General features: G+C 36.4%; 1 protein-coding gene across 1 annotated transcript in view; it reads left to right on the forward strand.

The window, feature by feature from the left end:
* The window catches only part of NOL10 (nucleolar protein 10), a 58,254-nt gene that overhangs the window by 5,810 nt on the left and 38,800 nt on the right, over positions 1-13,644 (forward strand). Inside the window, exons 2-11 of the mRNA XM_009889774.1 lie at positions 427-472; positions 1,226-1,324; positions 2,086-2,163; positions 3,993-4,030; positions 7,783-7,919; positions 8,679-8,744; positions 10,178-10,238; positions 10,743-10,828; positions 11,183-11,261; positions 12,506-12,655. Of these exons, the coding sequence (XP_009888076.1) occupies positions 427-472; positions 1,226-1,324; positions 2,086-2,163; positions 3,993-4,030; positions 7,783-7,919; positions 8,679-8,744; positions 10,178-10,238; positions 10,743-10,828; positions 11,183-11,261; positions 12,506-12,655 (840 nt within the window). The remainder of the gene's footprint in view (positions 1-426; positions 473-1,225; positions 1,325-2,085; positions 2,164-3,992; positions 4,031-7,782; positions 7,920-8,678; positions 8,745-10,177; positions 10,239-10,742; positions 10,829-11,182; positions 11,262-12,505; positions 12,656-13,644) is intronic.

Raw genomic sequence — 13,644 nt, forward strand, 5'->3', positions numbered from 1 at the left:
CCCCGGGGGGGGCCGCCCGCCCGCCGGCCCCCGCAGCAGGAGGCTTTAAAAACGTGTTGTGCGCTTGGGGCCTGAGGTGCAGCCCGGGCTGGAGCCGCTCACCCACCTGCCCCTTCTCTTTCTGATGTTGAGGGTGGGGACCGCCAAATGAAACCAGCTGCTGGTGAGGTTTTTAAACTAAAAATGCGGTTTGAGTGTGTGCGGCTCGAGTTGTCGGTGTCTTTTTCTACAGACCGTTTAAAAAAAACCCGACTTTGTAAGTTTTTCTTGCTGTGGAATGGTTGAACTTGCCAGTGGGAATTTTAAAATAATCAAGAAAAAAAGAATTAACGGCCTGAATATCTCACATTCCCAAACTGGGTAAACTTTAAGCAACTCTGTTCGTGAGTAATGAGTTCAAGTCTGATTTTATATATTTTCTTACAGTGGCTCTCAGACAGGAAGAAAAGAGCATTACAGAAGAAAGATGTGGGTGAGTTTTGCCGTCAGAGGGTCCTCAGTCATACTCGGCTGCACATGTACAACGTGCAGGTCCTGAAGGAGAAGCTTTACTAACTGACAGAAGAAAGTTATGCGTAGCTTATATTTTTTTAAACTACAGAATTAAAGCCGTAAATATTTACTTCAACTCCCTGTATAGCTTTGTGTGAACAGAATATTACCAATACTGATTTAAATTGCAGACATGAAGTATTTGGCTTGTAGATTGTACAGAAACATGATGGATGAATTCCATGTGTAGCTTATGATGAAGTCAAACTATAAACTCCTCTATGCTATTATGCTAATCCTGCAGTGCAGGAACATCATCATTTTAGCCTAAACTTGTTATACAAAATAAAAATGGCTATTTACATACCATAGGAAGTGCTGTATAAGGGAACCAACCAATAAAAAAATGCATAGAGCTAACAGGAGGATGGAATACATTATACAACATCTTAGTTGTGTAAAATGCAGAATAAATGTTTGCTACTACATTATATAATAATTTGTTACATAGTTACCTCAGAATAGACATTTATTTTGCATGGCAGTTGCCTACTTCTCAGGGTTAACAGGCTGCATTAATCTGCTTATAACGTGTTAATTATACTTAAAAGATCTTTATACTTTAAAAGATATTCCCTATATTCAATTAACTCAATGTGCTTCTGGAAGAAACCATTACAGTTTTTTGGACTGATACAATTGTGCTACCGTTATAATTTTTTTTTCTTTATAGATATCCGTAGAAGAATTGAACTTATTCAAGACTTTGAAATGCCCACAGTTAGCACGAAGATTAAGGTATCAAGAGATGGACAGTATATTATGGCAGTTGGTGAGTTAACAAAGTGTATCTCTGTAGCAGAGGCCAAAACTGCTAGAAAATTTTGATTGCAGAATGACTTAATATTTCAGGTAGAATTGATAAGAGTTCATTTTTAAATGTAGCATTGAACAGGATTTTGGAAGCTTACTGTTAAGATGTGATAGATGTGGCTGTCTTGGTAGTGGTATTGTGAAACACTTCTTTTTAGAATCATAGAATGGTTTGGGTTGGAAGGGACCTTTGAAGATCATCTAGTCCAATCCCCCGCCATCAGGGGTTTATAATGCAATTAAAAACTAAACTGTTTATAATACAGTTAAAAACTAAGTTCTTATTTGTTTTTGTTGTATGTATGTAAATTTGCTTTAAATAACTTCTGCACATCATTGTTTGAGTATTGTTTTAAAGGATGGAGGATAACGCTATATTTTGTTACTATCAAAGCAGGATCCAAACGTGAGTACTTTAGTAGCATAAGGAGACTTGGTCTTTCAGACTTACTGGAAGGTATTACTAAATTCTGTACGATGTATTTGGATCAGAGGAACCTACATACAAGGGTGCTTCCAGGCACCAAAGATAAAAAACAGGCCATAAGATTATGTATCTAAGAGGCATGTTTTTCCAGTCACAGAGACTCTGGTAAGATCAGAATACTTATAGATGAAGCTCAGTAAAGCCTGTATACGTAAGACTTCTTTTTTTTTTTTTTCTTTAATATTTTTTTGTTTATTTTTTTTACTTTATTAAAGATTAAATTGTTCTTTCAGGAACTTATAAGCCAAGGATCCGCTGTTTTGATACCTATCAGTTATCCCAGAAATTTGAAAGATGCTTAGATTCTGAAGGTCAGTATAAACTATAGCTGTTAGTACAAGATATCTGTCCTACATAATTCATGTTGGACTCAAGTAGAAATTTGCCTGCCTATGCGGAGGAGGCAGAACGTACTTTGGAGTTACACAAGAATTTAGAGTAAAACATCACCTTGTCTTTATCTCTGTATTTTTCCCTTCTCCTCCTCCTTGAAAATTCTTTCCTGTCTTGGAGCGATGTGAAGAGTGTAAGATTTACCTTGATCAGTAAGCACGAAGCTCAGAGACTGAATGTGGCTGAAGTCTGTGCTCTGTTTGGGGAATGTGATGCGGGTGCCATGGCTGGGCAGTGGTCAGTTCTCCCTTCTGTCCCCTTCTGTGAAGCAGTATAGTAGGCGAAGGCACAGTGGTTGCACCATCATTGCTGAAACGAGTTTTCACTGCTTTTCCACTGGAGCCCAAGTTCAGTAGGTGAGTTAGGGTAACGAGAATTCCCTGAGAGTGAATTTGTTTGTTTTTTTTCTTCAAAGCAAGATGCTTAAGGATAGATGGTAGCATGGCCAAGGCCCTAGATACACCTTGTTTGCTACAAATTTGGAGGGAGAACAACTATGGTGAGGAAAGCAAGGAGCCATCTAGACCATGGGAAAGGGAGAATCTGTTGGTAGTTATACTAGGAGAGGAGGTCAGAGCTGCTGTGTCTCTGAGTTTTAGGGTGCATAGATTTGGGGAATGGTGGTTTGGTTTTTGTTAGAAGACTGGGATATTAGAAGACTGATGGCTGAAACCTGGGATAGAGGGGAGACCAAAGCAATGAGGGGATGAGCAGAAGTCCTAAATCATTATGGAAGAATGAAACTGATCTAACTGTGATGTGTGCGAAAGTCATGTGAGAAATAAAAATTGAGAACTGAATTATGTCAGGAAAAGGGGAGTAGCGCATGGTGGCGTTTCTTTACCCTGTGCCTCAGAACTGCAAGGAGTCATGTAAGGTGAAGGGACAGTGCTACAACATAGTAAGAGGGAAGGTGGTAGGGGCAGGAGCTCAGAGAGGCTGGGGAGAGCAAGAAATGGCAACAGGGAGACCTGCTTTAAAGGAGTAGGAGTCATTGTAATAGTAAATGCTTGCTTGTAATTAGAGCTTAAAGTAAGGTGTGTTTTTTTTTGTTTTTTTTTGACCTGGCACCGTGCTAGACTGCAGAAATATGTTTAATTTGAAAGGTAGCATAGAGTCACTTCAGGTAACTAAATGAGCTACCTCATTTAAATGGAACCAATTTAGCTGAAGCAGCTACTCCCTAATGTTCCCAACCCAGCTCATTTAAAACTAGGCAAAGTTCAATACATTACAGTATTCAGCATGGAGAGTATCTTTCAAGTCTCTGATATTTTTTTTTGAGACTTAAAACTTTTCCTGTGGAAGTGCTCACCCCTTACAAGGATTGCATGTGCAGGTTTGTGCGTAGTGCGTCCAAACTCATGTCATTTTTTATCTTTGATGGTTTTTCTAAGATCTATGGACCACACACTCACTGAAAACCGTTTCATTAGACGCTCCCCGAGCCAATAAATACATGGTTGAGCACTGTGTTGAGGAACGTGTCAAGTATACAAGAACGATAAAAAGATTACAGGATGCTTCTTATGTTTCTAAAGTTTTCTAAAACTACTTACTATTTTGCAAATAAAGTTACATAATTAAAGATTTTATCACAATGCCTGCGTTATGCATTGACACCTGTGGGGAATACTTATATGACTAAAGGTTAGCATGCGTGTAAATGTTTTCAGGATTTATGCCAATGTTTGCAAATAAGTTTGCTTACTTAGTTGACTTAAAATTCTCTTGCTCTCTCCTCTAGTGGTTACGTTTGAGATTTTATCAGATGATTACTCAAAGGTATGTTTAATGTTTTCAATGTATAAATGAAAAAATTGTTTAGAACGTATATTAAAATGCATTTTCATATATAGTAAAGGCAGTCAATCAAAACTTCTGGAACAGAGAAGTTTTTTTAAAGAAGCAAACAGGATCATCATTTTTTTGTACCTTCAAAATGTTGTTTGTTTTCTTTGTCTCCTTGTATTATAATTTGCCTTACCACTTTTAAAGTCTATTGTCTGTAGTAGAGAGAAACTTGAAATAATGATCTATCCTACAAACAAAATAAAGTGAAAAACTAAATTAGTTATTCTTTATAGGATAACATTTAGTTGCAATCCCTTGTGACAAGTGATACACAGATACCCTATTTTAGAGAGGTGGGATAGCTATAGGTAAGTTAATAGCCTGATTTTTTTTTTAGTTTTGTTGTAGCCATGATGCTTCTAAGCATATCAATGACAGGAAAATTGTGGAGAGGAGTAATGTCTTTTTTTTTTGTCTTTTTTTTTTTTTTTCCTTATGAAGTGCTGTACCTGGGGGAAACAGTTGAGTTCTTAGAACCATCATACTTTTCAGGCCCCATACAGTTACCACTTCTAATTCTGTTTAACACCTGGCTGTTTTCTTCACCTGCAGCAGTTGGTGTGATAAAAGATGTTACCTCTTTCTGTAAACTTTGCTTTGCTGATCCATGAAGGTGTTAAATATGAAATTTAAGCATATAATTTTGCTGATTCCTTAGGACAAACTTTGGTTGTTGTTTTGTTTAGATTGGCTTTTTGTAGTTCAATGTTTATTTTAATACTTTTTTTCTGAGAAGAGACCTTAACATTTATGGTACAGGTTTGTTTTAATAAATATTTCTATTTGATCAGAGACATTATCATCTAGCCTTCTAGCTTATGTCTTTTCAAAATTTCCCCCCTGTGAGATTTCTGAGAATATGCGTCAATTCAAATTGCAGAAGGTGTGTTTGCAAATAAATTTCTGACTGGTTATGAGCAGTAAGGCTTGTGTGTGTTTTCAACTGATATTGGTACTATATTTCAGACGGAATCCCTACTTTCACAACATAATGCAACCTTATTTTCAATTTTATTTTCCTAAAACTTACAAATCATTAGAAAGAAAACATTTCAGGTAGCTGTTACAATGTTTTGAACATGTTAGAAAGAGGGAACAGTATTTGAGAAATTACGCTTGAAATGCTTAGAAATATAAAAATATTGATTGGAGGAGGACCTTCAGATGTCATTTAATGCTTGAGCAGGACTGTCAAAAACTGCAAGTGTGAAGGTTCCACATATTCACTGAATGAATTGTTGCAATGCTGCACTACCTTGTTGTAAAGAATTTTTCCTTCCTATCCAACCTGCCCAGGAAAATCTGAAATTTTTACTGTTGCTATTGCAGTAGCAGTAGCAAAATGACTCTTGTCATTTTTGTTACTGCACCTTAGTTGCTGGCTGCTATTAGGTTGTCCTGCAGGGTACTCTTTGCCCGACTAAACCAGCTAAGACTCTTCCAACCTTTCTGTGTATGTTTTGTGTTCTGCCCATTGTCTGTCTTGGTAGCCCTCTTGATGCTCTCAACATCCCTCTTGAATTGGGGACATCAACGCTAGATACACTGCCTCACGCTTTAGTAGCGCAGGGAAAATAGCTTCTCCGCAGTCTCCTCCTGCCGTCCTCTTAAGGTCACCTTTTGAGGCTTATTTGCATTTTCACAGTGAGTGCACGCTGTTGACTTTCACTCATAGTTGTATCTGTAACAGTGACACTTCTGTGCTCTCCTGAGTTTTAGTCTTAAAAGTTTTAGACTTGGACTGATTTTCAGACCTGAGAGAGAGTATCTTGTTTTCCACAGCCTTTTGCGAAGAGACACATATTTACATATATTTCTGCTTAGTATTTTTGCCTCACACCAATGGCTATGCTTTTGCTACCCTGAGGTGGTAGTTTTCTGGTATTGACCAAAATTAATTTAGTATGAAGGAAAGACAAACACAGTTTCCAGGGAGTTGTATCCATTGATAATGAAAGAGGACATAAGTATCTTCAAGTCTGAGATTGTAGAAATTTGTCTTAAAATAGAAAATATTAGAGGTCATGCAGTCATTAGCAGAATATCTGGTTGCTTTTGGCAACTATCAAAATTTTTCTAAAATGTATTTGGAGGCAGAGCAGGTGAGAAGAAAACGCACTTTTCTCATTGAAAGCAAATTGCATGTTCTCTCTTCCTGGTAACAGATTTTTGATGGCTTGCTGGTAGTGAACTTGGAGAACGTGATACTGATATTTTTAAATTAAATATGGTTTAATTTTGTGGTGTTCCCATAGTTTATGTAGCTTCTGTACTGCATGAAGATGCAGACATTTCTTCTTTTGCAATGATGATAGAGAAAAGATTTGATCTGGGCATTGTTTCAAACAGATTAGTAAAGAGCTTTGCTTGTTGTAAACCTCTAGTTTTAAGCATAACAGCATTAGGCACACAAAGGATTGGTTGGGGTATATATGAAAAACATCATTGGATCACATCAACTGTGCAGCTGCATCTGTAATCTTGTATGAAATCGTAGTTACATGTGTGAAAGATGATACTCTACTTGGTCTTGGACCAAGATGAGCGAGTCCCTGAATAAAAGTTGAAACACTATGGTTTCTGATATCAGAAAAAGTGTAAGTAAGGGGGGGGGGGGCTTAATGATAAATAAGCATGAAGTACTAGCACAGGTCAGTGCTTTCTGCATATCTCTTAAGGGAAGAATATACAGATATATAAATAAAGATGACAGATTTAAAATAACTTTTGTACCTCGCCTTACCTGAGCTTCTCATCCTTATTTGTGTTGCTAAGAATTTAAAATCTTGATCATCTACTACTTTTGGAAGATACATGGACTATACATACTCTAAACTAAAATAGTGCTTCTCTGATCAAAGCTAAATAGGGTGAGGCTCAGAGTCAAGAGTTAGCCTGTGATTATCCATATGATTTAACTATTGGCATGCATCGTGACATGAGTTTGGGCCAGGCCAACTGTCCCTCCTTCACACAGTGCCTGGGCATGAGTGCAACGCATGGTGTGGATGATACTTTGTTTAAAATTGGGAGAATTCCTTCAGATGGATACGAGTTGTGCTGTTTTAACTTGCCATCAGGACTATAGGGGCAGGTTCTGGTCTATTTTATTTACTAGCATAGATCTAGCCTTCTAGTAATGCCTCCCTGTGGGCTTTTCCAGGACTGAGATATTTGTCGAAGTTTCAGAAAGAAACAATGTGCTTCTGCAGTTGGCAAACAACAAAAAAATGCACAAAAGTCATTGGTGTCACTTATTGGAATGCTGCCGTGCATCAGGATATATATAGTTCATGTGCTTAATACCTATGAACATATTGATGTCTGCATGGCATTGTACCTGGAAGAAATTATTAACTCTGGTGTAAGAAGTACAGATGTTGATTTTGGTGCAGCATAACACTGAGATGACTATACTGCTTCTGGTTGCAGAGTCGCTTTCAGGGTATCTGATATACTCTTGTGAATATACATTTAATCTTTATTAATAAAGTTCTTCGCTGTGGCTAGTGAGAATGATGATGCACTAATTGATTCTGTCGTTTTAATAGAAATGGTTTAAACAAATTGTGATAAACCTGTATGAGCTTGACAAAAAAATCACTGGAGTTTGTACTGTAAGACAAGTTGAGGAGGTTGTCATCTGCTTCTGTATATTTCAGTGCTTTCTATTTTATTTTCAGATTGTCTTCTTGCAGTGTGGCAGGTTTGTGGAGTTTCATTCGCAACATGGACATTACTACAAGACAAGAATACCAAAATTTGGTAGAGATTTCTCTTACCACTATCCATCCTGTGACCTGTATTTTGTAGGAGCAAGGTATTGATTAAGTGGATTATTTTGTTTCACTTTTCTTAGCAATGTTTTCCAAAAATAAAGCGAACATTAAAATACCAGAAAAGTTAAAAATCGGAAGAAGGGACAATTCCTTACAAGTTAATAATGTAGACCGTTTGTGAAGAGTGGAAAATGTGGGAAGACTTAAGATAAACTCAGTTTCCTGTACTGTTTTAAGACTTTTTGCTTTGGTTCTCAAACCAGGTACATTATGTATTTGCAAGTTTGTTATAAAGTTGCAATTCAGTGTACTGTTTTAGAAAATGATTAGCATCTAAGTAATGAAAATTAACTTTTTCTGTTCTGGTTGGTGTTTTGTTGCTGTTAAAGTATGAGCGAAATCATAAAATAATTAATTGAGTTTTTGAGAAGACTTAGTAAAAATAAAATGAGGTCTTCAGGGTTTCAAACAAAATAGTAGCAGTTCAAGATGTAATGTAAATCATAGGAAATTAAAAGATTTTAAGAAAGGAATTAATGTATCTTTTCCCTGGAAAAAAAGAAGAATTGGTAGGATATGGCAGTGTAATAGATATCTTTGGTGAATATGAACATGTTTCTCTGTATTTTTAACACTGAAGGATAGTTGTGTCTTTTAGAATTTTAGAATGTGAAGTCTGAGAATTGTATACTTGGTAAAATTAGGCTGTCGGCAAGAATCTTTATAACTCCTCCCAACTTATAACAGTATTTTTCAGTATTCGTAACAGAAAGGAGTAATTTTGGATTTTTCCTTTGTAGCTCTGAAGTATACAGGCTAAATCTGGAACAAGGAAGGTTTCTCAACTCCCTGCAAACTGATGCTGCGTAAGTTATCTGTAGTGTACGACGTCTATCTGTCTTCTTTCCACCAGGTGGAAGCAAACTACTATCATGCTCGCCATCAGTACTGTATCTGAATACTGCCCAAACACATTGTAGACTTGAAAATGAACATATGCTGAGTCTGAGCCTCATTTTATGTTTTGTAATTCTTTGTTCTAGTTTTTATGCTTTAATTTAGTTTTCTGTGGATATTTTAAAATTGCTTAATATAGACTTGTAATAGGTATAACTTGAACTTAAGAGCGTTTCATTAAAACTTTGCCATTCTTGCTCAATTTAGCCATCATATAGAGATCTACCCACAGGGTATGTACTTTCCCAGACATGTCTTTGTCCTTCTGCTCTTGGAGTAGCCCAAAAAGAATTTTTCTATCTCCAGCATATGTCTGATTCTTTTGAAAACTTTACCAGAGCAGGAGCTGGGCTTCTTTCATGTGAGGAGAGGCAGATGAGAAGAACAGACTTGACTAGATAAAGTGGCAGGTTGGTGGGCAGCAGGTGGTCTTCCGTGGATGGGATAGCTTAATGGACGAAGCAATATTTGGGAAGGCACAATACAGAAACTGAGCAGCAGGAGAAAAAAGGAGGGAAATCCTTGAGCGGGAGAGCTGAGGGTGTAGTGTAAAATTGGAATTAGTGAGATGAGACTTGAAGTTGTGGGAAGGTTGTGACGTGGGGGAGTTCAATGAGTTATAGAATTACAGGTGAAGGGCTTTGAATGGAAGAAGTTGGAAAGTGCCAGGATGAGTGGTGTAAAGAGAAATATTTGTGCGTTGGAAGAGTTACTGGAGAAATTAGAAGGCTCTTGGGTGCCCTATAGAGAAATAGAATACTTGGATGAGGGAAAGGAAGACAGGCCATTCACCAGAATATGCTGGAGATGTAAGCTTCAGAACGTAAATAATCAGGAAGACCTTTTGGCATAATTGAGTTGTTTAAGAATATAGTGGAGCAGAGCGATATGGCAACGCTTGTTGACAGGTGGTGGGTGCGGGGAGAGAAATGCAGAATCATTCAGGTTGGAAGGAAGCTCAGAGCCCAGCCTCCTCCTGCTCAAGGCATGGTCACACTGAATTCAGATGAATTTTCTCAGGGGGTCTTGAAAGTCCAAGGATGGAAATTCCACAGCCTCTATGGGCAACCCATTCCAGTCCTTAATTATCTGCATAGCGTAAAAATATTATCCTTACATCCAGTTGGAGCCTTACCTGTTTCAAGTAATCAGCACTGTCTCTGATGTCTCCAAATTCTTGGTAAGCTCCTCTTAAGTATGGGAAGCTGTTATTAGTTGGCCATCCATCCCTCCCTCCCTCCAGCTTTTGCTTTTCCAAGATGCATGATTGCAGAAATCTTTTTAGTTGTCCAGGTGTTAAATTATTCTGAGGTCATTAAACTTGCTCCTTTTTCTGTTTTAGAGAGAGTAATGTCTGTGACATAAATCCTGTGCACTACTTGTTTGCTATGGGGACGGCTGAGGTAAATGTTTGCATTCCTTTTATAAAAAGGGCAGTAGCGTTTGTTTCTTTTTTATATTAGTTTGCATGAGGATAAGAAGAAATCATGACAGAAACCTAATTAATGAATTTGATCTCATTTGCTACGTTAAGTATAGATTCAGTAAACAAGATGACTTTTTTTAGAGCATAGTGCAGATATAATTTCTGAGCTATCTTGGTTGCTGAGGTGCTTGAGATTTTGCAGATGGGAGAGAAAATAATGTTATCTTGCTTTACAGTGTAGCCATCTGTAGAAATTGGCTATTAATCTTCGGAAGTTTTCTGTTAATGATTTTGGTTCAGATCACATTTTTCAAAAATATAAATGAAATATGTGGAGCTTTTATGCCATTGTTAGAGCAACTCAGCTTAGCAAATTTGATTAATTATTCATCGATTAAATAATTCATAATTTTATTTAAACATTTTCAGAATACTAGACATCTGTTGCATAAGCTTGAAACGTATTTTCTAAACTGTTTAGGGTAAAGTGGAATGCTGGGATCCTAGAACTAGAAATCGAGTTGGGCTGTTGGACTGTGCTTTAAGCAGTGTGACAGCAGACACAGAGTGAGTAAAGGCTGTTTTTTCAAAGTGTGTGCTTCTGGTTTTTCAGAAGTTTTGCTTTTAGAAACAAATCCCACTTTATGTTAAAATGAGTTCTTCACTTCTCATTGCTAGTGTGAATAAAAGCTTTTCTTAGTCACAAATGGAGCCTTTTAGTTATTGATCTGAGTAGTAGTGGTTAATTTTCTATACAACTGTATTGTTTACATTCACAACTTACAGCTTTTTGAAGTAGAATTTCTGAGTGATATATGTAAATTAATTTACATTAATTATCTTAGCTATTTTTAACATTGAAAAAAATTATTTGCAGCCTTTATTTAAAGAATGTCTAACTATAAGCATTGTGCTTTGCAGGATAGATGGTTTACCATCCGTTTCAGCACTGAAATTTGATGGAGCTTTGAATATGGCTGTTGGAACATCTACTGGGCAGGTAGACTTCATCTACAGCAGTTCTTAAGAGATCCTGTTCTTGCAGTTGCCAGTCCAGGTCTATCATACATTGAGTGCACTTATTGTAATGTAAATATATATTTTAAAAAGTATTTATAAAAGCATAAATTACATGTATAGACTTGAACTGCAGATTAATTTTGTCAAATAGTCTTGCTCTTCAGAATACCGTAGGGACCACTTAAAATAATCACAGTGTACATACTATATAACTTCAAATTCTGCAGTTTTCTTATGACTTAAGAGTCAAGTATGTGGGGAATTTGTTGCTTTTTGAGACTCTATCAGTACTATCTCAATGCAACGTATATGCTGTCCCTTATCTTGATGGTGGCTAACGAAGCAGAAGTGATTGTCTCTCAAGTATTGTTTTTACTGTGTTATCTTTCTATAAGGGATGATTTAGATTCATTTCTTCATTGTTACCATCATATTTGTAAAGTGGAGTATGGGTTTTTTTTTCTGCCCTCGTCAGTCTTTAGAAAAGACTGTATGTTGTTCGAGAGCAGATATGTGTTTTTTTTCTGCCCTCGTCAGTCTTTTGTTCGATTTAGAAAACTGTATGTTGTTCGAGAGCAGATATGTTAGAGTTGTATTTGTGATAATGGCAGTATACGTCAGGCAAGTTTTATTGGAAATTAAATTTTTTATTAAACAAACTGATAATATTTTTTCCTCAAAATTATTAGTATTCACGCTGTGCATGTGAAAGATTTAAGGTCTTTGTCGAGTTCCATAGGAAACTTTGGAGATAACATGTAGGTTTCTGGAAGACAGGGCCTATACTCTCTACTTTCCTTAAAATAAAAAATTATATGAGTGAAAGTGATACTCTCTGAATATGAAAGGGAGTCTGAAAATTTAAATCTGCATGCACAAGAATTTGAAAATGAGATACCAGTAATTAAGAAATATTAAGAGCCTTGAAAATGGATCACTTTTTCAATAGAAATTAAAAATACTTTAGAAAGATGGTGAACTCTTAAATTTCTCGTAGTTTTTCTAGACTGAAGCATTCTGAGGTTAAAATATATTGTCAAAATAAACTGACCTCACTTAATAAGCTGTTTTCAGAATTTAAAATGATCTCTTTTACCTAAATCCTCTCCATGTATTTAAGTAAAAAATCTCAAGTTTAGTTAAACCTTTAGTGAAAGTGTGTTGTGCATGACTTCCTCGTGATCGTACAATATTGTAAGTTTAATCTGTCTCTTATTCTTTAAGGTTTTATTATATGATCTCCGGTCTAGTAATCCATTAATAGTCAAAGATCACCACTATGGCTTGCCAATTAAGTCAATTCAGTTTCAGCATCAGCTGGATTTAATTATCTCTGCAGATTCTCGAATCATAAAAATGTGGAACAAAGATACGGTAAGTGTTTATGTTGCTGCCTTCAGATTTCTTTTTTTTTTTCTTTTTTTCATGCCTCTTGAATAATAAAGCTGAAATTCAGTGTAGGAAGTTGGGGTTTTAATATGTCTTAATTTACATAGCATTTTGTCCTGTCTGACTAAATAAACCAACATCTGGGAAGGTATTCAACCGCCTGTCAGGTAGAAGAATATAGTTTTAGGTTTTTTTTTTTTAGCTGTTTGTACATGTCTACCTAGGATTCTTCTTTCAGTAGAAGGATTTAAACATAAAAAATAGTATCTTAGCCATTGCCCTCCTTTGTGTGTTTTTCACAGTGTGCTTGAACATACGCAGTTATGGTTTTTCGTCAAAGAAAACATGGTCATTTCAATTTCCTGCTCAAGGAAGGGCTCACTTCAAAGGTAGAACAGTTAGTTTATGACGTATTAAAATTAGGTACTGCTTATTTTCACAGAAACCTGTTTGGATATTGAAGCAGATACTATGCCTAGATCCAAATAACTGTGTATTATCCTGTATTAATGGATTGTGTTGCAATAGGCAGCATGTTTATCCCTGCCTTTTGCACCTCTAAGTGAAGTTGAAATCTAATTTTCGTAAGACTTTCTTTCGTTACATTACGCAGTTCTTATGGTCGATGCAGCTTGCACAAAATATGTTACCCCATAGATTCATAGTAATACTACTGTAACTTGGTTTGGTTTGAGGGGCTGTGTTTAGTCATTGTATTCCTTCTAAAAAGTATTCTCCGTCTATGTTTTTCTAGCTGTATAATGAAACATATCAAGAGCAGTTACAATAGTTTAGAAGAACTTTTTTCTGACTATTTCAGGCAGTCATTTCTCTATTGTTGTGCTTCTTCACAAACTTTCAACAGCCTCTTTTATTTTTTCTGTGATCGCAAGCAGTTTTTTGGAAGCTCTTCTGCAGTTACTTTTTATTGTTTGAAAGAGCAAATAAATTATTAGTTATTATTTAAAACATCT

This window comes from Charadrius vociferus, unplaced genomic scaffold (assembly GCF_000708025.1).
Source record: "Charadrius vociferus isolate BGI_N301 unplaced genomic scaffold, ASM70802v2 scaffold267, whole genome shotgun sequence".
NCBI classification, from domain to species: domain Eukaryota; kingdom Metazoa; phylum Chordata; class Aves; order Charadriiformes; family Charadriidae; genus Charadrius; species Charadrius vociferus.